Below are 27,327 nucleotides of genomic sequence, written 5' to 3'. Positions count from 1 at the left end.
GTAAACAAGGTTCTCTAATACCATTCCCGGAGCTGAGAGCGAAATATTATTTACCCCCATCATTCATTTTCCCATATATCCAACTGAAGAGTTTAATCTCTGACAAGGTTGTTACATGCGACAAGTCCGACACCCAACGCATGCAGCTATACAATCGATGTCATTCTGCACCGGTCAGGAACAAATCTCTCACTACATGCTATTCTGTACTGCTAAACCAGATTCCTCGGCCAGAATACAATTATAGAAAACACTGGAAAGCCGAATGCACTCAATGCCCCTCGGACACTCAGTGGTTAGCTTCAATACAGGCACTAAAAGGCATTACAACCTGCTATTCCCACATTGAGGCCCATAGAAAGCTAATTTACAGGTGGTACTACACCCCTGACAAAATTCAACAGATGTTCCCCCAGTCCTCACCTAATTGTTGGAGATGTGACAGAGAAAAAGGAACAATGACCCATATCTGGTGGGACTGCCAAGATATAAAACCACTATGGGTAGAAACACAACACATATGGGGACAACTAGGGATCAACCTTCCACCGATTACTCCAATGCTAGCCCTTTTCTTATTAATCCCAATTCAGGTGCCCCGGGCAGACGCTCACATACTATTGATGACAATATTAGCCACCAGGAATATAATTGCAGGACATTGGAAGAAATTGGGCTGCCCACTGCCAGCTTTGATATGGCACAAAACCAGACAATTTCTCCGATACGAGGTTTTATCTGCCACCACACCTAAACAGACCCATATAGCACGTCTGAACTGGCAGAAATGGACAAATCTAGAATTGCAAACCAAATCAATTTTGCAAGTTAAAAAAACCCTTATAATAAAATACAAAGACAACTAATGTCCAATCTTCTCTCAGGATTTCAAATGTCAACCTCCGTGTAAGACTATGAGCTGCTATACGGAATAATATTGTACATAGAGAATTGATCCAAGGATTGGGATCCATTATACCACAAACTTAGAACATCGCATGTTATTCATTCACCCCTATACTTACCCCTATAATTAATAGTTGATTAATAGCTACTACTTGACTGATACTTGATTGTACCGCTTCGTACGGTACCCTAACTCTTGACTCTTGATAACACAATAAAAGTGGGTTATCTACTTACGGCAATGTATGAGCGTTAGGAACCATGAGCTCAGTTGTTAGGAAGAATTTATAAGACCCTTGCGATTCTGATGATCCTTGTAATTGTATTGTACTGTAACCCACAACTCTGAATGTTTGTACATATACGTAACTACGCTTAACATGTATAAGCCGTACTTAATTGTTCTATATTATGTATGTATTCCTACCCTACCCTTCCCTCTTCCTTTCTGTACCCCCCCCCCCCTGCCCCTTCTATTGAAATATGAAAACTCAATAAAACACTAATTGAAAAAAAAAAAAGCTAATGGGGAAAAAAAACTGAAATAGATTCAAAATTTTGTCCTGAGTTTAAAACACCCAGTGTTGCATGCTTTTTTTTTGCTTGCAAGTTATAGGGCTATAAGTACAAGTAGGGCTGCTTCAAAATATACATTTTTACAATCTATCAATAGTGACATTGTACCACTGTTATCTGTCATATATCTCTGAAAAAAAAAAACACATGTACATATTGTTTTTTTAAAGTATCCAGGGTATTCATCTAAGGATATTTTTACACTTTCTATGCAGCCATTTTACCACCAATCTTTGCCAAACTTCGCATAGGTAGTGTTTTTTTGGTTTTTTTGTTTGTTTGTTTTTTACATACATTGCAATTCAGGTAAAAATTCACAGATCCTGTTATGTGTTGCTGCCAAAAAACACACTAATATGTGTTCAGCAACATCTCCTGAGTACAGTGATACCACCCATGCATAGGCTTGTCAGGTTGTTAGGGTGCTAAAAGGCCACATTTGGCAGGTGCGCATATTCGTTTTCCAACTTGACATGTAGTCAACCTTTTTTTAAATTGTGGCATTTTAACACTTTTAATGCACTGAATTTACCATTAGCCTTTGTCAAACTTTTGGGTAGTTATTTATTTATTTTTCACACACATTAACCGATCCTGTTATGCGTCACTGCCAAACACCCTAATATGTGTTCAGCAACATCTCCTGAGTACAGTGATACCACCCATGCATAGGTTTGCTTGGTTGTTTGGGGGCTAAAAGGCCACGATCGAGACTTGTGCATGTCAGTTTTTCAACTTGATGTATAGGTATGATTGGCCTATTTTCAGTTTGGGGCATTTGCATCCCCCAGTTAATGTTCCTTTTTTTATAACCGACCCGGCAACATTTCTGGGGATTTTTTTTTTTTTTGCAGTTGGTGGTATCTTAATAAAAAAATGTGTAGCACCAATTGTGGACTCCTCTGGCACCGTTGTTGGAACGTGACCATCTCATTAAATGGTTGTGGAAAACAGCTTGAGCTGAAATTGGAGAAAGGTGGTTTTTCCAGGATTCCTTTTTTAAAAAAAGTAAAACTGAATTGTGTGTTGCTACTTGCATCAGATAGCCACCTTTTTATACCAGGCTTTTGTTTTTCTTAAAATGAGATATGGCTGCATCAATCAACACCCCCCTGTTATTTGGCCTGTACTCTGCCTCGGACAGTGACGTCTGGCATGCTTTCGTCATGGATGGTGGTTAGCATGTTAACATCCTTCCTGTCCTTAAATTTTATTGCATACTTCAGCTTTGCATAGAGCTTTATGTACCCCTTATTTTAATTTGGCCTCTACGAGAGGTCTGGGGAAATCTTTGGCATTTTTTTCTCACAGTGCCGCAGGCCAGTGTCTGCAAACCATAAAGAGTTTTAAACAAACGGACACTGATTAAAAAATTGTCCACATAAAGGTGGTAACCTTTATTGAGCAAGCGGATCAGTAGGTCCCAAACAAGTTTCCCACTTGTTCCCAGAGAGTCAGGACAGCCAGGAGGGTCCAGTTGACCATCTTTGCCCTCATATACGCGAAAGGCAAACTTATAGCCACTTTCATTCTTGCAAAATTTGTACAATTTTACGCCATACCTAGAGCGCTTTGAGGGGATGTATTGTTTGAATCCTAACCGCCCTTTATATTTCATTAGGGATTCATCAATGGATACATTTTGTTGGGGAGTATAAAATTCAGAAATTTTGTGCTGAAGATGGTCTACCAGTGGGCATATTTTATGAAGCCTATCATTGAAATGTAAATCTCTCAGTAGCAACTTATATCTTGCTCTAGACATGGTTTTGGAGTGTAGTGGGCTAGAACAGATAGGGTTGGTGCTCCAGTAAGCGCGAATTGATGGCTTCTTTATAATCCCCTTGAGCATTGTAAGAGCCCAGAATTTGTTAAGTACAGGGACATCTGTGGAATGCCAAGCATGTTCCCTGACTGCATAGCTACCTGGATTGGTATCAATAAATTGGGTAGCATATAAATTAGTCTGGGAAACAATCTCCTCCCAGATGGTATCCCCTAAAAATAGCTGCAAATATTGCATAGGGGAGAAGTTATCCACCTTGTCATTAATGCCTGCGTTGGCATTAAAAGGGGGAATATTTGGCTCAGCTAACTGTGAAGTCCTCCACATTCGGCGTAGCAGGGAAAGCACCGCTTCTTTTTGCAGCCAGCTCACACACAGATGACCTGTTACAAAACTGACCTAGGTCAAAATCGGACGCAGTGTCAGTGGTGTCAGAGTCTGACGTCAAGAAGGCATATGTCTCGTCCAAGCTGTACATGTGCTGCATGTTTCACCAACACACTGTCTAAACGAACAAATTACTAACAAAACAAAAAAATTCTTATACTAAAACAGACTAAATCAGCAATCCTTAAACTAACTCCTGTTAAAAGAATCTAATGGAGACTAAGACACCGCTTTCTAACACAAATTTAACCCTTATGGGCAAAGAGAAAAAAATACAGACAGTAGAAATGCTCGGCTGTAACAGATTTGGCAGGGAAGGGGTTAAAAAGGTTTTTATTAAAGGACCACTCTAGTGCCAGGAAAGCATACTCGTTTTCCTGGCACTAGAGTGCCCTGAGGGTGCCCCCACCCTCAGGGACCCCCTCCCGCCCGGCTCTGGAAAGGAGAAAAGGGTTAAATCTTACCTTTTTCCAGCGCTGGGCGGAGAGCTCTCCTCCTCCTCTCCGCCTCCGTTCCTCCCCGTCGGCTGAATGCGCACGCGCGGCAAGAGCTGCGCGCGCATTCAGCCGGTCACATAGGAAAGCATTCATAATGCTTTCCTATGGACGCTTGCGTGCTCTCACTGTGATTTTCACAGCGAGAATCACGCAAGCGCCTCTAGCGGCTGTCAGTGAGACAGCCACTAGAGGAAAAAGGGGAAGGCTTAACTAATTGATAAACATAGCAGTTTCTCTGAAACTGCTATGTTTATAAAAAAATTAGTTAACCCTAGCTGGACCAGGCACCCATACCACTTCATTAAGCTGAAGTGGTCTGGGTGCCTAGAGTGGTCCTTTAAGTTTTGATACTTTTTAAAGTCTTGATCATTTCTGGCAACAAACTATCACAATCTGTCTCTCTCCCTCACACAACCCTACAGAGGAGAGAGGGGCAGAAATCACTGTAAAAGTGAGTGTTTGTAACACCCACTTTGACCGCAGCAAATTTTGAGCGATCGCGTGTTGCTCACAGGGCATAATTGGCTGTTACTATCTGCCTGGCAGGTATTTTTCCGATGATGGTCCTAAAATGTTAGCGGTCCTTAAGAGGTTAAATGATGTCTATGCTTACAGCATATGGTGAAATATATTTGACAGCATAAATTGATTATAGTTGGCTAAATCAGGGCCCTCTTCACCTCTTGTCTTTGTCAACATTCCTTTTTGGAATGTCAATTACCTGTTTTACATCCCCAGTGTAGTATTGTGAAGCGAGCTGTGTAATATTACTCCTGTAAGTGCTCTCATTACTTTGTGATAATTAAATACACAATCAATTGTTAGTTAAAACATTGTCACTATTGTGCTTTCTTTGAAAGAGTGCTGGACCATTGAAATTTTTTTACCCATAATTGCACTCAAAAGATTACTGATAACGTGGAATGTTTTGGTTCTAATTATCCAAATGGTTCAAAATTCTTTATATTTCACTTTTTTTGCTTTTTGATATCCTTAACACCAATCTATAAACATCTGCCTTTCTGGATGACAACCTCCTTTACATGGTGCACTAAAGCTTAAGGCTTCCAAACCTGTTTAGAGCAGAGTGTTATTAAAATAAATGTATACTAAATGCGCTTTTCTAAGCGGCATTCCCAGTATCATCTCTGCCACACTGTTGTAACTCTTTCAGCTGATATAGACTTTCACAGAGAAGTGACTGTATATGTATTCACGTGAAAAACTGCTCTCCTGGCCAGTAAAAAAAAAAGAGGGCAGTGTAAGCACTTAAAAACAGCCATCTGACACTTAAACGTGGAGGTCACTGTCCCCAGCAGCTGCATGGTGCCTGTGGGTGCACTTGAGCATGGCCTGGGGGCAGAAACGAGCATGGGAGAGGGTCCAAGGGGAAAGGTTTGATAAATGCTTGGCCTGCTGGCTTTTGGATAGAGGTAATTTAGCTCAGATGGGCTCCAGCAACCCATGAATCAAAAGCTGTCAGTACAAGGCTAAAGATGGAGTGAGGAGCATTGTAAGTGTGCCTCTCTGTGACCCCTGCTGGCCCAGAGGTCAAGTGGGCTACAGATTTCTGAAGAGTTGATTTAGTGTAGGAGTTAGTGGAGCTTGCTAGGGGGTTAGGGGGACGTTTGTAAGAAATGTGTTGCTACACATGAAATATCTGAAACCCAACATGATCTGCATGCCATCTTCTATTTCCACTCTTCATGATTAAATCTGGAACATGAGATACTCTTACATCCATATTAAGTTTTTATATAAGAAATGGCAGCTGTGCTAATCATTCCGTTTATTTTTATTTTTTCAATTTCAGCTAATGTGCGGTTTTTAACAAGTGTGTTAGGGTACCTATAAATGTAACTTTTTTGATTTGTATTTTCTTTAATGAGCAGTTTAGTGAATAATCCTGCATTTAACCAAATATTTTGCTTTAAAGCTGAAATGAATAGGAAGTTTGCTACTTCAAACCTGACTGCTGTGTCACTAGCTCCAGTTATTTAGAATTTTGCTTTATCACTATCAGATAAAGAATTTATTTTTTCTTTCAATTTGTAACTGCTTTATACTTTATTTATGGCTTTTCTTTTCAACTTCATCTGAATCGTCCTTCAATAATTCAATTAAAGGATGACATAACTGTTTTGTCCCTGATAAAGCATTTGCTCTCGTGGTAAGTTGAAGTTATTATTCCACAATGATGTTTGACTTAACTTATCAGTAAGGAGAGACCTTGATTAATTGCTATGCAGTCAAAGCCATGAGATTCAGTCAACCTGGAGAACTGAATTCCTCTAGCTGACATCATTTGCACAGCAGTGATGTTACCTGTGCTTCTGGTTTTTTTTTTTTTTTTAATTCTAGTGCAGTCATGTCCTTAATACATTGTTTAGGTAGAACATGCATCAGCCCAGTAATTAAAGAAACCGCACCAAACAGGTCATCATGCGACCCAGAGCTCTGACAAATAAGCACCAGACAGACACTTGGACACCCATATTGTAACCAGTGTGATTTCATAGCGTTTTGCTTTTTCTCTTTCTTTATCCCACAGACTGAAAATGACGAGAAACTGAAGAAGAGGAAGGAACGTTTTGGCATTGTTACCAGCTCAGCCTCTGTTACAGATGATGTAGAGGTAAGCTTTGGTTTGATTCAATATGGCTCAAGCTAGTACTTTTACTTGGTTAAGAGAATACTGGATTAAATATTGATTTAAGTTAATTAGTGATATAATATGTAACTCATTTAGGTTCAGATGTAGGTAGATAAATGTGTGCTTCTATAAAAAAAAAAATAATAATAATGCATTTCTAGCCAGATGATTGGGTTTGTGAGCATGCTCTGTCATAATCAGATGCAGTCTGGCCATTCTGCAGCTGCTGACCGTGGGGATGTATTTTCATGGCCTCAATTCTTTATAAATCCAAATCCCTCAGTGCAACCTAACTGTTGCTGGGGCCAAAATGTTATCTGTTTAACCTATCTGCATTTTATCTGTTTAACCTATCTGCAATTTTTTGGGGAGAGTGGGGGGGAGATGTAGTCTAGTGGTTCCTTACTATTTTAGATCGCACACACACGCAACACCAACTTTTCTATGCATCTTTTCATTGTAGATTGTGATCAAGTCACCAGAGCAGAGGTTTCTCAGTGAGGACCTCTGATGATTGTATTCACAGACCCCTAAAAGTATGTTCTGGGGAAAGAGAGGAGGTCTTGCAAATGCTGCAGACAGAAGGTCTGCAGCATTTGCAAGCTATATTTTCATATACCCTCAAAGAAAGCATGCAGTAAAATGCATGCATATTTTGTTAGGTATATCTTTTATTAAAATAATATACTTTTAATGCGGTGTTGCTTTCAATATTGACTTTCCTGTATAAATCCATTTTAGCAGAGAACTCATTGACTAGTCCTCATTGACTTAACACAAATTTGCTAAACATCTGTACCTGCCAAGTGTATCCCTGTCATTAACTTCATCCATCTTATTAGTAAACATGTAATACTTGCCTATCTCCTATAATTACAGTAGAAACATAATGTATATTTTGGTAGTGGGGGAAGCGGCATGTCCCCCTCCATCCTGTCATCCATGATTTAATTTTTTTAAACCTAAATATTTAATACTGGCATTTAAAGAGGTGCTGTTTTTTGTCTGGTTTTATTTCTGGAAAGCTGCCCATTACAGTCCTATTTTGAGTGTTACTGCTATTACAATATCACACTGTCCAAACTGCCCATGTTTCATTAATGACTGTGGTTTAGCTTTCTTTACCTCTTTTCCCCCTCTTCTTCAATGTGCTCTTGTGCAGTAAAACACAGCTGGAAGTGGATTATGTGTTGGTAAAGTAACTCATGTAGTGGGTTGTAAAACTTTGGAATGCAGGGTCAAATATGCACTCCTGACCCTATGGATTGTGGTTACCTTGCACAAAAATGTGAGGGCTTCTGTCAGAAGTGTTAACTCTGTGCCACAGAGGCCGGGAGCCTTCTAACAGCCTTAGGTGGGGGAAGGCTGGCCAATTAGACCTCATTGTGGGTCAAAGGGCACACAAGTGAGGGCTGCAAAAGGTGGGGGAAGTGAGAACAGGAAGCAGTATCCATAAAGCGCTTTATGCCAGCTTTGTATTAACTTGTTCAGCTACTCAACAGCTGCTTTCGTGATGAGATTTCAAATGTACTACGAGTGAGCTAATGAAGTTATCGATACAAATTCTAATTCTGTAGGTTAGAATTAGAATGTTCTGCTGTATACAACTCTGGAAAATTTAATTAAGGCATTAATACAGACATTTTTCTGGGATATATTATGTGTACTTTAAACATAAAATAGAGTTTTCTGAATAGTGTTTCAACACAAATTTCTCACCATGCATGTCAAATATCCATAGTATTTTAAAAGGTTGAATGGCACGAATGTATGTTGTTGCTTGCTAGAGCTGATTCATCTATGTTGTGAAAAAAACTTGCCTCTAGTTTTTAAAATAGTCCCTTTTATCTCCTCCAGGCAAAGAAGAGAAAAAGAGCTGAACGCTTTGGCATGGTTTAACTGGGGTGTCGACACCCGTGCTTGGACACCACATTGTGTTTTAACTCCCAAAATATTGTGCGGAAATAATAATTGATTATCATTTTTTGTTTTTGTTTGTGCAGGTTTTTTTTTTGTTTGGTCTTTTTTAAGAATAAAAAAGTGAGAAAAAGTATTAAATGAACTCTCTTGATAATTGATTTATGTGGTTTTTTTTATTTTTTTTTATTTTATCTGGGCCAACTGCTCTTTCAAACTAACTAGTTTACTCCACAATTGAAAAGAGAATTAATTAAACATTGTAACATTGTCCTCTCTCAAATGGAAAGCATGTACTGTGCAACATTGTATTTCTGGAAGACCTTTCTCTTTACATCGGAGGTGCACATTTTAATCTACATTTTACACTTCTTTGTCTGAAAATTCTTCCTTGGTTCAAACTTCATAATTTTTTATTATTATTAATGTTCAACCATAAACCTGGCACAGGTTCCCCTGATGGCCTTCACAGTTGTATAGATATCATTCCTGGAAACCGAAGTACTCTTGACATAATATTGGCACATATTTGGTTATTTCGTGGTAGAGAATGTGGCAGCTGACAGAACCCTGGGAAAAGAGTAGTTGTATAAGTTGGGGAGGGGATAGCGTACTTTTTATAAAGTTATGAGATAATTGGCACGTGACAACATAGTGGAAAAACAAAGAATATGAGAATTCTGAGGGCACTTGTGTTGTCTACACTGACAAGACTGATTGCACAGCAGTTTTTATTTTTCTTAAATTTTACAAAAAAAGCATTGTGAAATAGTGTATAAACAAGCAGTGCTTTTTAGAAAGGATTATAATAATGACCATACATGGTGGTGGTTTGCCAGGTCCATTAAAGGTCTACGTGTTGTTCAGCAATGATTTAGATCCTTTTAAAGGGCACAATTTTGATATACACTTCATGTTAGCCTAATTGCCCCTTATTAGAACAAAGTGGAATTTCAGCTCAAAGTTCATCTGTCATTGTGTCCACAGTAGACAGATTTTGTAACTTGTAAATACCAAATGTTGTGCTGCAACAAACTTTGCAAAATATAATGCACTTAAAATGTAAACAATCAGTAACTGATGTAGGTGTCCAAAAATGTCTAGCACATTGTTCCCCCAAATCCCGGTGTATATCTGTTAATGTACACTGATCAGCCACAACATTAAAACCATTGAAGGTCAATCACATAACATGTTATATCATTACAATGACACCTGTCAAAGGGTGGGTCATATTAAGCAGCAAATGAACAGTCCATTCTTGAATTTTATGTGCTGGAAGCAGGAAATATGGGCAAGCGAAAAGATCTGAGTGACTTCGATAAAGGTCAAATAGTGATTCTTAGACGACTAGGTCAAAGCATCTCTGAAACAGCTAGTCTTGTGGGGTGTTCCCAGTAGGCAGTGGTTCATACCTACCAGAAGTGGTACAAGGAAAGACAATCTGTGAACCAGCATTAGGGTACCCAAGGCTCATTGATGTACGTGACAAACAAAAGCTAGCACCATTTAGTCTAATTACATAGAATAGCTACTGTACTTTACATTTCTGAAAAACTGGCCATGAGATATGTTGGGACACACAGTTTGCTGCACAGCTGCAGATCGATCCATTATGACTCCTGTCCATTACTGAAAGCACCTTCCATGTATATATGAGCATCAGAACTGGACCATGGAGCAATGGAAGAAGATTGTCTGATGTATCACATTTTCTTTTGGATCAGATCAATGGCCTGGTGCATGTGCGTAGCTCACCAGGCAAGCAATGGTGCAGTATGCACAACGGAAAGAAGGCAAGCTGGCAAAACAGTGTTATGATTTGCGCAATGTTCTGCTGAAGACACGTTCAGAGGTCTTGTGGAGTCCATGTCTCGACACATCAGTTGTTTCTGCAAAACAAGGGGAACCTAGGATATTAGGCAGGTGGTTTTAATGTGGCTGTTTAGTGTCATATTATTGGGATAAATAGTGCCAACCGCACCACAATATTATGAAGGGAGAGTTTAACCATAAATGAAACAATTACAAAATGTTACAATAATAGGTTAATGACCCTGATCAAACGAGCTTACAAGCTAGAGGATATATATTTGAAGGCGGAGCCTGTAGTCCCCTTCCTCTGGACCGAAATTTCCTGGTTCAGTACACAACCATCTACTTCCGATAAATAAGTCATGATGAACACAAACTACCTAAAATTCAAACAAGCCAGTCTTGGCCTTATGTGGATTACGAAAGTATTCATTTTTACCTCACTCCAGGTAAGAAAAACAAAACAAAAAAAAAACAGCCGTCTCCCTCGAAGCTCCTGGGACTAAACCGCATCCAACCCAGCCGCAGCTTTTTCTTGTTGCTGTTTTTTTAACAACAAAACTGTAAGTTTGTTTATTCCACCCACGTCAGGCCGTGCTATGACTGACATTCAACATATGTTCCGCCCACATTCAGCCTTTCAATAACTATGGTGGCATTCACAGTTCAGTCTGTATTCATACAATAGCATCACAGTGATACCTCAATTTGGTTAATGTATTCTTCTTGCTGTATTCGGTCCTCATTTGGCCATATCGTATTTTATCATATGCAATTCAGTTTAGACACCCTAATTTTAATGTATAATAAATGCTATGCCATATTCAATTTTTCATATTTGCAGCTTATAATTGGCCACACGGCCTCCGTTATACAGTTACTTTTCAGCTTTGAGCAGATCAGCATTTGTTTATGTTCACCAGGCCTTCACTTCATATTCTTCATATGTCCCTTAGTGGGCTACAACCTCATTTTGACTACCTGTCGCTTTGGGTTATATATTGCCCTATCCTACTATGTTTAAGTAAACCACTCAGTTTAGAAAATAAATAAAACAAAAACAGATGGGCCAGTTTGAAGACCAGAGCATCACTTCTGTTCATACTCAATCTACAGTCCATTTTATAAATCCTACAACCTTGGTATGATTAACCTACATTTGTTCATGCCATAATACATACATCTCATACAGCCTATTATCCATGCGGCCGCTCAAGACTTACTTTTGGCACGATCTGCCTTCACACAGACCTCCACGGGCAATCAACTATGGCAGTTTTCAGACCCTCATTTGGGCAATTACAAATTACACAAGATATTTAACGCACCCGGCCTTCCGCTGCAATACTGTGACCTCACTAGACCTTCACTCCATACATTACATACGGCCTTCCATGGTCAATCCACTATGAGACAATTTTGGCCCCTCATTTGGGCTATTATATACATTTCCTGCTTTTCAAGGGTGTACTATAATCCTATCATATATTCATATACTATGCTTGACTATTCCTCTCTGCCTTGGTATGCCCATGCAACTCTTTCCTATATGACCCTCTCTCTGCACTCCCGAGACCCTAGAATCACTCATTACACATTTAACCATAATCAGGCCTCCTCGGTCTGTCATGGTTTTACCTAAGCCTCGTATAATCCACAACTCCTGTTAAGGGGCGCCTAGTATTTCTCAAAAACCTAAAAAGGTTTAAGAAAAAGTTTTATTATTATTGCCATTTATATAGCACCATACAACATTATGAGAGGGGGGATTTAACTGTAAATAGGACATTTACAAGAAAACTATAGATGTTCTATGTAGTAAAAGAAAAAATGGAGAGGAAGGAACCCCCCATTTAATAGTATCTCAATTTATTGACATAAAAGGTTAAAAACCTCTAATTGCTTTTTTTTTTCTTCTGGTTTTTCTCCCTCTGCCCCTTGCTCCATTTTTTGGTTGGGGGCAAGGGGGGGGAGGACAGAATTTAAACAGGACCATACAAGTTTCTAATTTTTCTGGTTTCTGAAGTATTGAAATTGGAGGAAATGTAGTGGATTAACCAGACTGTATATATTTACAGTCGCTGTATGTTTAGTCTATATCATAAGGCTCGGGTGGCAATCTAGTCCCAGCTAGATGCCACTAAACCCCTGAGAGGTGCTCAGATTTTCTTGCAGGTCCCTTTGCGTACCTGACAAGTCTTGCATCATCTCAAATTGTTCTATTTGTATTTTTCCTTTTTATTTTTATGTTTTTGTTGTTTAGTAAATGTATTGCGTACAGTACTATTAATGATTTCTTTGAGATTCAACTAAATTAGTATGTATTGGGTCTAGATGGATGAGTCTGCTGCATGGCGGAGGAGAGCATCTTATTTCTCTCCTTTTTTCCTTTTTTGGTATGTAAATGGCGCAACTTAAGATCATGACATTCAATGTTAAGGGGCTAATACTCCTGAAAAACATACAATTTTCGTGAATGAAAGTCATAGAAGCTCAGCTGAGGTGTGCCTCATTCAAGAGACCCACCGCAGAGGAGCTTCGGCACCCATATTACAGTCAAAATTTATTTCCCAGGGATTCTATAGTAATTATTATGGAGGGAAAACAAGAGGAGTGGCTATTCTTTTTTTCAAACAAGATTGTATTTAACTTGATTGGCTTAGTTACTGATCCCCAGGGTAGATTTGTTTTTTTTAAAGGGCACGATCAATAATGTAAAATTTTGATTTGCTAATGTCCCAAATAGACAACAGGTAACATTTATTAGGTGTAGAAATTAGATTATTTTATGGAAAGTCTAGGATGTGACTTTAATTTAGTATTGGACCAATCATTAGACAGTAAATTTAATGGGAAGAATTATCTAAAGCATCAGAGAGTCCTTTTACAAAAAATTCTACATGCCCACCAGATGGCAGATAGTTGGTGAACTGCCAATCCGACTTGGAGAGATTATACCGTCTTCTTTTTTCCCTACTCGGCTAATAGTTATTCTAGATTGGATATGATTTTATGCCCATAGGCATCTCCATTTGATTAAAAATTTGTCAATTAGGAGCATTACATGGTCGGAACATGCTCCAGTCTATTTAGATCTAAGGCTCCCAGGGATTAACTCCCCAAACCCAGGTGGCGTTTGAATGAATGATTATTAGAAGATCAAAGAGTACAGGATGAATTAAAAACCACCATAGCATTATATTTTGATAAGTCAACCAATACCCAGGATTTGTGGATTTGGGAAGCATATAAATGTGTTATCAGAGGGATACGAATTACATGGGGAGCATGCATAAAAAAAAAGGATTGCCTTGCTAATTTAGAGATATTAATTTATAAAATAGAAATTGAAGATCAGGCCCAATAGTTAAACACAATCTTCTAAGACTCATCAGCGCTTCGTAGCGTATAGAATGGAGCTTAAAAATCTGCTTAATTTACAGGCGCAGCGAGCGATTCAGCTTACATGTAGATCTTTTTATTCACACGATAATAAGTGAGGAAAATCGTTAGCAAAAGCATTTAAAAAAAGGCTCCAGTCTTCCTATATAGCAAAAATAAAAGATGAAATGGGAAATCAACATTTGACAACAGAATGAATAACGCAGGTATTTTATTCATATTATCAGAGACTATATAATTTGCCTAGCCCAGGCCCTGATGGCCCTGATGGGACGTGATGGCCAAACCTGTAAAGGACTACCAAACTTGACCGACTGTTACCACTGATTTCATGGAACTGTTTTGTGGATAGGACCATGTGCACGGTCGGTCAAAATTATGACTTCCAAGAAATTCATGAACCCCTGAACTTATCTGTGTGATTTCTGAATATGTTGGTCACCCAGATCAGGGCTATCAGGGGATGTAACATGTGGGGATATCATGTGTTTTGGGGTACTTTTGGGACTTTTTAGAAATGTATGTTTTTCCTGTGCTTGGAGCTAATTGGATTATAATTAGTACAGTTACTGATCCAATTATCTCCCAAGCAGAGGGGAGGGATTGTATGTCATGTGTGGGAGTGTCTTACATTGTAAATGTGTTATTATTGGTTTGTAAGTTTGTGTCCCTGTCCCCAACTAGGTCCATGTGGGCATACACCTTACTTGGGGATTGTCATAAAAGGCCAGTGTGGCACCATTAAAATCTATTCCAGCTTACACTCCAAAACTGTGTCCAAGTGAGTTTGCCACAGACTGGTCCAATCTTTTTACTGTATTGGAGGCACAAAGGTTTGGGGATAGGTTTAGACAATGGATAGAAGTTCTTTATAATGGTCCTACCTGTAGTGTAAAGGTAAATGGTCAGTTTTCTAAATTATTTTCTATCGGAAATGGAACAATGCAGGGATGTCTCTTATCCCCCCTTCTGTTTGTTTTAGCTATGTAAGCGTTTTTTTACAGGCTATTAGGAAAAATCTATTTATAAGAGGATACTCATTTCAAGGAGGAGAACTGAAAGTTTCTGCCTTTTGCAGATGATATCTTACTTTCATTAACAAATCCTATCCAATCAGTAACCTACATTCTTTGGAATTGAAGGAATATACTTTTGGCAATTTTCCCTGAATAGATAACTTTTTCTGGCTTCGACCACTAATTAAGGATAAGTTCCATAATAGTAGTATGAATGGAAAATACAGTCTATTGCTTTTCAGATCCTCAAAGAATATGTCTGAAGTTTCCATTTCTGCTCTCTCTTCAGGGATCTTAAAGAGGCACTTTCATGCCGTACTTAACTTTTCTCAATCACTTCTTCTTCTCTTCCTCTTTCCTATTCTGTGTTTCTTTTTTCATTTTCCAGCTACTTCTAACTAAAAACATAACACAAAGTAAGGACTACTTTCTATTTTATCTCCGCCTGACTTTCTTAGATACTTAAGCAACCTTCACTTCCTGTGTCTAGGAAAGTTTTCCCACAATACTCACCTTTCCTCAGTATTCTCAAGTTGCCTCCTTTCGCCCTTTAAAACGTCCTGTAATGTAGATTTGGGCACCACTTAAATGATCACTTCATCCGAATTCGAATTTCGACAGTTTGTCCTTACGTTTTCGGCCAAAATTCGCTGATTGGTTTAATTTCAACCGAATGAAATTCCGATCCTGCAGCCGTTTTGTAGATAACTCCCTAAATTGGTATCCATGAGGGATAGCCATATTTTTAAATTAGTATAAAACCTTCCCATGCTGTGCAAGTTGACTCAGACCGCTCTAAATGGTTGGCCAACTAATCAGAGTGCTTTGACAGCTAGAGCCCTCTAATTGGTTGACAGGTAAGTCTCAAGGTTTAGCGGTTAGAGCACACTGAGTCAACGTACATTGCATGGGAAGGATTTATAAGGCTTTCCCTGCTCTGCAAGCTCAGTCTGCGTGGAGCCCTCGCCGGGTGAAGATGGAATCGTTTTAAAAAATGTATTTGTTAATTTTGTTTTTTATACAGTTTTTTTTTTCGATCGGGTCCTTTTAAATGATCTAATAGTTCAATGCAACTTTATGGATTTTTATTTGGCTTTTTTGGGGACATCTAAAGATAAGGGTTTTTTTTGTTTTTTTCTCAGGTATTTAGTTTATAGCCCTCCCATTATCATTTGAAGCTCCCAACCGGCAACCAATGGGTGGGGATTAGGGGGTTAATCGGTAAGATATATGGTTCACCTTATACTTCTGTGATCTGGCACTGGGGAGGTTGGTGGGAAGGCCATACAAAAAGAAAAAAACTCTCTATACGGTAATAACAGAATAGTCTTAAGAAATAAACCTAAAAATAGCAAAACACATTATACCCTACCTGAAGGAGAGGGCAGTATGCTAGAGCAGTGAATGGATAGGAGAGGAGCAATATAACCTGTTACTTTAAATTTTCACATTCTTTTGAAAAGAGCATGAAGTCTTAAATAGGAATATAGCGCTAGTATCACACCTGCGCCAATGTCTAGGTGCAGAAAATCTCGATTGGGATGCTGACATTTGCTACTGCAAAAAGGACTTAGCACCTGGTAAAGAAGGACTAAAGGAATCGGACAAAATTCCCAGTATATGAACAATCATCCGGGCACAATCCCTGGGTCCCTCCAATGGCAAAACAGAGGTAAGATATGGCCTCCCCAATTGTTCTCCTCAGTAAGATGTAGGACCAATAAGGGCATAGATGCTTAGCCTTCCTTGCTGCATGTAGAGGTGGGGAAAATGGCAGAACTACAGGGCTCGCGACCTAGCCCCTGTGTTCCGCCTGTCACAGGGGGCTCAGGAGATGGCGGGCTCCAAAGTGGGCTCTTATTCATTAACGCAGAGTAGGCACCTGCTTACTTGGATGGCAGTTGCCTACGCTGACAAAATATACTAGTGGCTCTTCCAGTTCCTCACTGCTCCCTCCAGCGATTATGACGTCACTCCTGTTGTGGTATCACTAAACAGAGCGTGATGGAGCAACGAAAAAACGGGAAGTTTACAGGAGCCACTTGACCACAGGGTGGTAAGTATGGACCTAAGAAAATTATAGTAATCTTCATTTAGGAAACTGAGTTAGAGAAACTGAGTTAAATAATCCACAGTTTGTAATAGGTACTTAGGTACCTATAGGTACCAGTGCCACAGTACAATTTTTTGTGACTATATTTATTTTGAGCTCATATACAGATATGTATATATCAGTTGCAATTACTAAACATACTAAGACTGTGTGTATATTGGGGCTGTATAATAACACTATCTTGCACACTGAATATACTAATCACAATACGGAGGCTGTGTTTTAACAGCCCATACACAAAGATTATATTGGACTCATACTGAGGCTGTGTCTTTATATAATTCACATATTCTGTGGCTGTGTTTTCACACAGTCCAAATTATAAATAGAGCATATAGTGGACACACATACAGTTGCAATAAAAAGTATGTGAACCCTCTGAATGGTATGGATTTCTGCACAAATTGGTCATAAAATGTGATATGATCATCATATAAGTCACAACAATAGACAATCACAGTCTGCTTAAACTAATAACACACAAAGAATGAAATGTTGCCATGTTTTTATTGAACACACCATGTAAACATTCACAGTGCAGGTGGAAAAAGTATGTGAACCCCTAGACTAATGACATCTCCAAGAGCTAATTGGAGTGAGATGTCAGCCAACTGGAGTCCAATCAATGGGATGAGATTGGAGGTGTTGGTTACAGCTGCCCTGCCCTATAAAAAAACACACACCAGTTCTGGGTTTGCTTTTCACAAGAAGAATTGCCTGATGTGAATGATGCCTCGCACAAAAGAGCTCTCAGAAGACCTACGATTAAGAATTGTTGACTTGCATAAAGCTGGAAAGGGTTATAAAAGTATCTCCAAAAGCCTTGCTGTTCATCAGTCCACGGTAAGACAAATTGTCTATAAATGGAGAAAGTTCAGCACTGCTGCTACTCTCCCTAGGAGTGGCCGTCCTGTAAAGATGACTGCAAGAGCACAGCGCAGACTGCTCAATGAGGTGGAGAAGAATCCTAGAGTGTCAGCTAAAGACTTACAAAAGTCACTGGCAAATGCTAACATCCCTGTTAGCGAATCTACAATACGTAAAACACTAAACAAGAATGGATTTCATGGGAGGATACCACAGAGGAAGTCACTGCTGTCCAAACAAAACATTGCTGCACGTTTACAGTTTGCACAAGAGCACTTGGATGTTCCACAGCAGTACTGGCAAAATATTCTGTGGACAGATGAAACCAAAGTTGAGTTGTTTAGAAGAAACACAAAACACTATGTGTGGCGAAAAAGAGGCACAGCACACCAACATCAAAACCTCATCCCAACTGTGAAGTATGGTGGTGGGGGCATCATGGTTTGGGGCTGCTTTGCTGCGTCAGGGCCTGGACGGATTGCTATCATCGAAGGAAAAATTAATTCCCAAGTTTATCAAGAAATTTTGCAGGGGAACTTAAGGCCATCTGTCTACCAGCTGAAGCTCAACAGAAGATGGGTGTTGCAACAGGACAATGACCCAAAGTATAGAAGTAAATCAACAACAGAATGGCTTAAACAGAAGAAAATACGCCTTCTGAAGTGGCCCAGTCAGAGTCCTGACCTCAACCCGATTGAGATGCTGTGGCATGACTTCAAGAAAGCGATTCACACCAGACATCCCAAGAATATTGCTGAACTAAGTTCTGTAAAGAGGAATGGTCAAGCATTACTCCTGACTAGTGATGTTGCAAACATAAAATTTTCGGTTCGCGAATGGCGAACGCGAACTTCCGCAAATGTTCGCCAACGGGCGAACCGGGCGAACCACCATAGACTTCAATGGGCAGGTGAATTTTAAAACCCACAGGGACTCTTTCTGTCCACAATAGTGATGGAAAAGTTGTTTCAAGGGGACCAACACCTGGACTGTGGCATGCCGGAAGGGGATCCATGGCAAAACTCCCATGGAAAATTACATAGTTGATGCAGAGTCTGGTTTTAATCCATAAAGGGCATAAGTCACCTAACATTCCTAAATTGTTTGGAATAACCTGCTTTAAAACATCAGGTATGATGTTGTATCGATCAGGTAGTGTAAGGGTTACGCCCACTTTACAGTGACAGACCAAACTCCCCGTTTAACGCACCGCAAACAGTCCATTTGCACAACCGCAAACTCCCCATTTGCACAAGGTTGGATACCAAGCTAGCCATGTCCCATTCCTTGTCCTCACTGATGTCATTGAAGGTCTCTTCCTCCACCCAGCCACGTACAACACCAAGGGTCCCCGAAAGGTGACAACAAGCCCCTTGGGACGCCTGCTGTGTTTGGTCTTCCACCTCCTCAAAGCCACCTTCCTCCTCTGACTCCTCTTCTTCAGACTCCTCTCTCTGCGTTGCCTCTCTCTGCGTTATTATAAGGTGTGTTAAGTAGTACTATTCCTATCAGTTTAATCCCTGTTACGTCCCCTATCAGGGGACGTGTATATAAGGCATCAATTTTAGGAAGCGGGAAATGGAAAAAGGTGCTTGGTCGGTCCTCTTACTTCAAATTTGGGGCACTGCGCGTGCAATCTAATGTGCCACCAGATAGGAGTGGTGTGTTAAGTAGTACTATTCCTATCAGTTTAATCCCTGTTACGTCCCCTTTCACGGGACGTGTATATAAGGCATCGATTTTAGGAAGCGGGAGATGGAAAAAGATGCTTGGTCGGTCCTCCTACTTCAAATTTGGGGTACTGCGCATGCAATCTAATGTGCCACCAGATAGGAGTGGTGTGTTAAGTAGTACTATTCTTATCAGTTTAATCCCTGTTACGTCCCCTATCAGGGGACGTGTATATAAGGCATCGATTTTAGGAAGCGGGAGATGGAAAAACATGCTTGGTCGGTCCTCCTACTTCAAATTTGGGGCACTGCGCGTGCAATCTAATGTGCCACCAGATAGGAGTGGTGTGTTAAGTAGTACTATTCCTATCGGTTTAATCCCTGTTACGTCCCCTATCAGGGGACGTGTATATAAGGCATCGATTTTAGGAAGCGGGAGATGGAAAAAGATGCTTGGCCGGTCCTCCTACTTCAAATTTGGGGCACTGTGCGTGCAATCTAATGTGCCACCAGATAGGAATGATGTGTTAAGTAGTCCCCCTCATCAGGCCTTTTTTAGTCGAATGTATCGCTCACTGTCAGTCCCTTCGGGATCCATCCCTCATTCATCGTAATAAAGGTGAGGTAATCTAGACTTTTTTGGCCTAGGTGACTTCTCTTCTCAGTGACAATACCTCCTGCTGCACTGAAGGTCCTTTCTGACAGGACACTTGAAGCAGGGCAGGCCAGAAGTTCTATCGCAAATTGGGATAGCTCAGGCCACAGGTCAAGCCTGCACACCCAGTAGTCAAGGGGTTCATCGCTCCTCAGAGTGTCGATATCTGCAGTTAAGGCGAGGTAGTCTGCTACCTGTCGGTCGAGTCGTTCTCTGAGGGTGGACCCCAAAGGGCTGTGGCCATGCGTAGGACTTAAAAAGCTCCGCATGTCCTCCATCAACAACACGTCTGTAAAGCATCCTGTCCTTGCCGGCGTGGTCGTGGGAGGAGGAGGATTACTTTCACCTCTTCCCCTGTTAGATTCCCGTTGTGCTGTGACATCACCCATATACGCTGTGCAAAGCATACTTTTTAATTGATATTGGAACTGCTGCATCCTTTCCGACTTGCCGTAATTCGGTAACATTTCAGGCACTTTCTGCTTATACCGGGGGTCTAGTAGCATGGACACCCAGTACAGGTCGTTCTCCTTCAGTCTTTTTATACGAGGATCCCTCAACAGGCACGACAGCATGAAAGACCCCATTTGCACAAGGTTGGATGCCGAGCTACTTATGTCCTGTTCCTCGTCCTCAGTGATCTCTCTGAAGGTATGTTCTTCCCCCCAGCCACGTACAAAACCACGGGTACCAGATAGGTGACAATGAGCACCCTGGGATGCCTGTTGTGGTTGGTCTTCCTCCTCCTCCTCAAAGTCACATTCCTCCTCTGACTCCTCTTCCTCACAATCCTCTTCCAGCGTTGCCGCAGGTCCAGCAATCGATGCTGATAAGACTGTTTCTGGTGGAGATGGTGACCACAACTCTTCCTCTTCACGCTCATCTACGGCCTGTTCCAGCACTCTTCGCAGGGCACGCTCCAGGAAGAAAACAAATGGTATGATGTCGCTGATGGTGCCTTCGGTGCGATTGACTTGGTTTGTCACCTCCTCAAAAGGACGCATGAGCCTACAGGCATTGCGCATGAGCGTCCAGTAACGTGGCCTCCGCAGAGGCTGTCCTAGCACTCCGGTCATAAAAATACTCGTTAACAGCTTTTTCTTGTTGGAGCAGGCGGTCGAACATTAGGAGTGTTTAATTCCAACGTGTCGGGCTGTTGCAAATCAAGCGCCTCATTGGCATGTTGTTTCGCCGCTGAAAAAAAAGTGCGCCATGGCTGTGTAGGAACGCCTGAAATGGCCACACACCTTCCTGGCCTGCTTAAGGACATCCTGTAAGCCTGGGTACTTATGCACAAAGCGTTATACGATCAGATTACACACATGTGCCATGCACGGCACATGTGTCAACTTGCCCAAATGCAATGCCGCCAACAAATTTCTTCCGTTGTCACAAACCACTTTGCCGATCTTCAGTTGGTGCAGAGTCAGCCACTGATCCACCTGTGCATTCAGGGTGGACAGGAGTGCTGGTCCGGTGTGACTCTCTGCTTTCATGCAAGTCAACCCCAAGACGGCGTGACACTGCCATATCCGGGATGTTGAACAGTACCTGGGGAGCTGGGGGGGTGCCGTTGATGTGGAGCAAGACGCAGCAGCAGAAGAGGACTCAGCCGAGGAGGTTATGGAAGAGGATGGAGTAGGAGGAGTAGAGGAGGTGGCAGCAGGCCTTCCTGCAAGTCGTGGCGGTGTCACCAACTCCTCTGCAGAGCCACGCATTCCATGCTTGGCAGCTGTCAGCAGGTTTACCCAATGCGCAGTGTAGGTGCTATACCTGCCCTGACCATGCTTTGCAGACCAGGTATCAGTAGTCAGATGGACCCTTGCCCCAACACTGTGTGCCAGACATGCCATTACTTCCTTTAGCACAATCGAGTACAGGTTGGGGATTGCCTTTTGTGCAAAGAAATTTCGGCCGGGTACCTTCCACTGCGGTGTCCCAATAGCTAAAATTTTTTTGAACGCCTCAGACTGCACCAGCTTGTATGGTAAAAGATGGAGGGCTAAGAGTTTAGTCAAGCCAGCTGTCAGACGCCGGGCAAGGGGGTGTCTTTGTGACATTGGCTTCTTACGCTCAAACATGTCCTTGACAGACACCTGTGGGCAGATGAGCAGGAACTGCTCAAGACGAGAGACGGAGGGGCGGATGGTTGAGAGGGGGCAAGGAGGACAGCAGTGGTTAACGTGGCTGAAGATGCTGGACCAGGAGGAGGATGGCGGCTTTGAGTTTGTGTGCTGCTTGTACTCATGTGTTGATCCCATAGGCGTTTGTGATGTGCGATCATGTGCCTTCGCAAAGCAGTTGTACCTAGGTGGGTGTTGGACTTCCCACAACTCAGTTTCTTTTGGCATAGGTTGCAAATGGCATAGCTGTTGTCAAAGGCAGACACACAAAAAAATGCCACACTGCTGAGCTCTGCAATGACGGCATTCTGGTGGTGGCAACAGCATGCGTTGATTGGCGTGCTGTCTGGCTGACCCCGGGTGCCGATGCATGCTGTCTGATTGTGCCACTAGCTCCTTGCGACGACCTCCCCCTGCTTCCAACTCGTTTCCTCCTCCTCCTCTCTGTCTCCCAATCTGAATTTTCCCCCTGTTCACCCACGTGACATCCACGGACACATCGTCATCATCAACCGCTTCACTTGTATCTGACAGCTCAGCAAAGGAAGCAGCAGTGGGTACAACATCATCATCATCACACCGTACGTGTGTAATGCTGCCTGACTGAGACATATCCCTGTTATCTACATCCTCTGGCAATAATGGTTGCGCATCACTCATTTCTTCCAACTGATGTGTAAATAACTCCTCTGACATACCAAGTTAAGCAGCTGTGGTGCTAGTGTTGGTGGTGGTGGCAGGTGGGCGAGTGGTAACTTGAGAGGTGCCCGAAGCTAAGCTGGAGGAGGATGGTGCGTCGAGGTTCCGAGCGGAAGCTGTAGAAGATTGGGTTTCCTGTGTTAGCCAGTCAACTATGTCCTCAGAACTTTTCAAGTTCAGGGTACGTGGCCTCTGAACACTGGGCATTATTCTAGGGCCAAAGGGAATCACAGAACAACGACCACGACGGCCCCTGCGGGGTGGCCTGCCTCTGCCTGTTATTTTTTTTCGATTAGTGGTACTATGCGTGCAAGCTACTGTGACAACAGATATGAGTGGCACTGGTGTGACACTGTGCCCTGGCAGGCCCTGAAACGCACACTCGTGAAGGAAACTGACTGCTATTATATTACAGTCCAAAAAGTTTTTTTTTTTATTAAATGCAAGCTATTGTGACACTAGATATGAGTGGTGGCACTGGGCAAGTGGGCACAGTATACGCTGTGAGCCTGACACACATGCTGGCAGACAACTAACTGCTATTCAATCTATTACAGTCAAAATTGTATTTTTATTTTTTAAATGTACACTACTGTTACACCAGATATGAGTTGCACTGGTGTGACACTGTGCCCTGGCAGACCCTGAAACGCACACTAGTGAAGGAAACTGACTGCTATTATATTACAGTCCAAAAGTTTTTTTTGTTGTTAAATGCAAGCTATTGTGACACCAGTGAGTGAGTGGTGGCACTGGGCAGGCCCTGAAACGCACACTAGTGAAGGAAACTGACTGCTATTATACTACATTAAAAAAATATTTTTTTGTTTAAATGCAAGCTATTGTGACACCAGTGAGTGAGTGGTGGCACTGGGCAAGTAGGCACAGTATATGCTGTGAGCCTGACACACAGGCTGGCTGGCAGGCAGGCAACTGCAATTACATTACACAAAAAAAAAAAAGCAGACTGATGTTCTAGCCCTAAAAAGGGCTTTTTGGGGGTGCTGTCCTTACAGCAGAGGTCAGATGAGTCCTTCAGGACTGTAGTGGACACTGAATACACTAGCCTAGCTATCAATTTCCCTATCAAATCAGCAGCAGCTACACTGTCCCTACTCTCACTAAGAATGCAGCTTCACAATGAATGTAAAATGGATGCTGTCCAGGAGGTGGGAGGGTCTGGGAGGGAGGGTCTGCTGCTGAATGGCTGGAATGTGTCTGCTGACTGTGAGGTACAGGCCACGGTCAAAGTTTACTCAATGGAGACGAATAGGGGCGGACCGAAGAGCGCATGTGTTCGCCATCTGTGGCGAACGCGAACAAGCGATGTTCGCCTTGAACTATTCGCCAGTGAACAGTTCGGAACATCACTACTCCTGACCGTTGTGTACGTCTGATCTCAACTACAGGAAACGTTTGGTTGAAGTTATTGCTGCCAAAGGAGATTCAACCAGTTATTAAACCCAAGGGTTCACATACTTTTTCCACCTGCACTGTGAACGTTTACATGGTGTGTTCAATAAAAACATGGCAACATTTCATTCTTTGTGTGTTATTAGTTTAAGCAGACTGTGATTGTCTATTGTTGTGACTTAGATGATGATCAGATCACATTTTATGACCAATTTGTGCAGAAATCAATATCATTCCAAAGGGTTCACATACTTTTTCTTGCAACTGTAAGCTGTCTTCACAGTAACTCATACATAGAGCACATACTGGACACATATACTGAGGCTGTGTCCTCACAGTAACTCATACATAAAACATGTATTCTAGACATAGTAGTGGTGCTTCACACCAGCTCATATACAGAGATCATATACAGAGATAATATCAGTCACATGTACTGTAGCTGTGTAATTACACCAGGTTATATAGAGAGACTATCTTGGTCTCATATGCTGATTTAGATCAGGAAGAATATACAAACAATACATCAATGTCCACTCTCTGAAAGTAGCCTGCTTAAGTTCTAAAATGCACAGGTAACAGAATCAAGGCCACATGCCTATACAGCCAGGATATTCATTAGCAGCATTATTTTATGCTATTTATATATATATTATGTATAAATAATATTATTTCATTTTTAAGATGCATCATTGGACATATTAACGTTTCTAAATGCTCACCATTTAGATCCTAAATGTGACCTATTTGTACAAAGGAAGCCCAATGTAAGCAGATGGGAGGAACTGAAACACCCAGGTACTTATACTAAATTACTATTGTAATAACCCGAGGTGGGAAAATATACTAAACAGCCACAGAGGAAGATGAACTGCTGCAGGCTTGAATTTTACAACATGACATAAGGCTCCATAGCAGCAAAGAAACATGTAGAAAAAACAAGAATCAATCAGAAACAATACATTTATATATGAGGCACAGTAAACCAAAGCACCTCCTCTTTCTTTGCTGCTCCATAACAAGGGCAGGTCAGAGTTTCTGCTCTCTGCATTGTATTATTGTGTCAGTTTGCTGTGTTGCGACTGATGTTTATTTTATTCTTTGGGAGTTCTGTTAGTGTGGGATCTGTTTGTATCCCCTGTTTTACTTCTCTCTCTGGCAAATTCTGCCTGCACACTAGGGATGTGCATGGGCTAAAAATTAGGTTTGGCACTTCCGAATTTCGGCACTTCGGCAATTCGGGAATTCGGCACTTCGGTTCGTTCAGCACTTCCGAAATTCAGCACTTTGGGAATTCGAGACTTTCCATAACCCTACCCCTAACCCTACTCCTACCCTGAACCATACCCCATAACCCTAACCCTAACCCTTAAAAGAAGGTTGGGGTAAGGGTTAGGGGTATGGGTAGGGGTAGGTGATAGGGTTATTGCTAGGGTTAGGTGTAGGGTTAGGGTTAGATTCCTGTCATCATTCCCTTAATTTTACCTACCTCTCCTGTTTTGCCACTTTTCAGAAATCCGAAGCACTTCAGCACTTCCGAAATTCGGCACTTCGGCAATTTGGTTCGGATCGGCACTTCCGAAATTCATCACTTCTGAAATTCAGGACTTCGTCAATTCGGGAATTCGGCAATTCGGTTCGGTTGGACACTTCGGAAATTCGGCATCCGAATGTCCGAATTGACGAAATTCGCCCGAATTGAAATTCGGACTAAAATGGATTGCACATGTCTACTGCACACAACTGGGCTCTAATTGTCTACCTATTTCCAGACAGGCCCTGCCTACAAACTAGGCCTTATTTGTCCCTTTCCTGCAGGCACTGCCTGCCCCATTACAATTTTACCCCCTTTCTCTGGCAGGCTCTGCCTGAACACTACTAGGCCTTATTTCATAGGCGTGAGCAGCCTATTGCATAAGGGTGTGCACCCTAAAGCACGAACACACACGCCGCGTATATCTATATATATATATATATATATATATATATATATATATAAATAAAATGATGCTCCTGCACTCACGCTTTAGTGTCCCTTAATGACCGGGTGCAAGCAAAAGACGGCTGTTTTATCCAATCATCCAAGTAGGTAGCTGCACTCACGGATTTTAAAAATCCAAAGTTTATTAATAAATGTTAAAAACCGACGATCAACGTTTCAGTCCTCCATAGAGGACTTTCATCAGGATCAAGTAAAACTTTACTTTTTTAAGTGTGCTGTTAGTGTGAGGGTGCTGCTAGTGTGTGTGTGATGGGTGCTGTGTGTGTAAGGGTGCTGTTAGTGTGAGGGTGCTGTTAGTGCGTGTGTGATGTGTATGTATGTGTGTGTAAGGGTGCTGTGTGTGTAAGGGTGATGTATTTGTGTGTGTGCTGTTAGTGTGAGGGTGCTGTTAGAGTGTGTGTGCGCTATGTGTGTGTGATGGTGATGTATGTATGAGGGTGCTGTAGGTGTGAGGGTGCTGTGTAAGGGTGCTGTGTGTGCTGTGTGTGCTGTGTGTATTGTGTGGGGGCTGTTTAGTTAATAGTGAGTGTTTGTGAGGGTGGTGTGTGTGTGTGTGTGAGGGTGCTGTTAGTGTGATGTGTGTGTATGTGTGTGTAAGGGTGTTGTTAGTGTGTGATGTGTATGTATGTGTGTGTAAGGGTGATGAATGTGTGTGGGTGTTGTTAGTGTGAGGGTGCTGTTAGTGTGAGGATGCTGTGTAAGGGTGCTGTATGTGTGAGGGTGCTGTGTGTGTGGGTGCTGTGTGTATTGTGTGGGGACCGTTTAATTAATAGCCCCCCTCCCTTCTTACCTTTTGTAGGTAGGGGGGACTGTGCTGCTGACATCCCTGG

At 41.7% G+C, this 27,327-nt stretch overlaps 1 protein-coding gene across 2 annotated transcripts in view; it reads left to right on the top strand.

Annotated features, from left to right (window-relative positions):
* Positions 1–8,879, top strand: part of SARNP (SAP domain containing ribonucleoprotein) — a 56,781-nt gene extending 47,902 nt beyond the window's left edge. For both annotated transcript variants that reach the window (XM_063426856.1, XM_063426845.1), the window contains 2 exons: positions 6,704–6,787; positions 8,663–8,879. In XM_063426856.1, the coding sequence (XP_063282926.1) occupies positions 6,704–6,787; positions 8,663–8,704 (126 nt within the window). In that variant the 3' untranslated portion in view covers positions 8,705–8,879. The remainder of the gene's footprint in view (positions 1–6,703; positions 6,788–8,662) is intronic.
* Positions 8,880–27,327: the final 18,448 nt, after the last annotated feature.

This window comes from Pelobates fuscus, chromosome 1 (genome assembly GCF_036172605.1).
Source record: "Pelobates fuscus isolate aPelFus1 chromosome 1, aPelFus1.pri, whole genome shotgun sequence".
NCBI lineage: Eukaryota > Metazoa > Chordata > Amphibia > Anura > Pelobatidae > Pelobates > Pelobates fuscus.
Note: the sequence above shows the minus strand (reverse complement) of the source record. Positions and strands in the feature narration are given on the sequence as shown.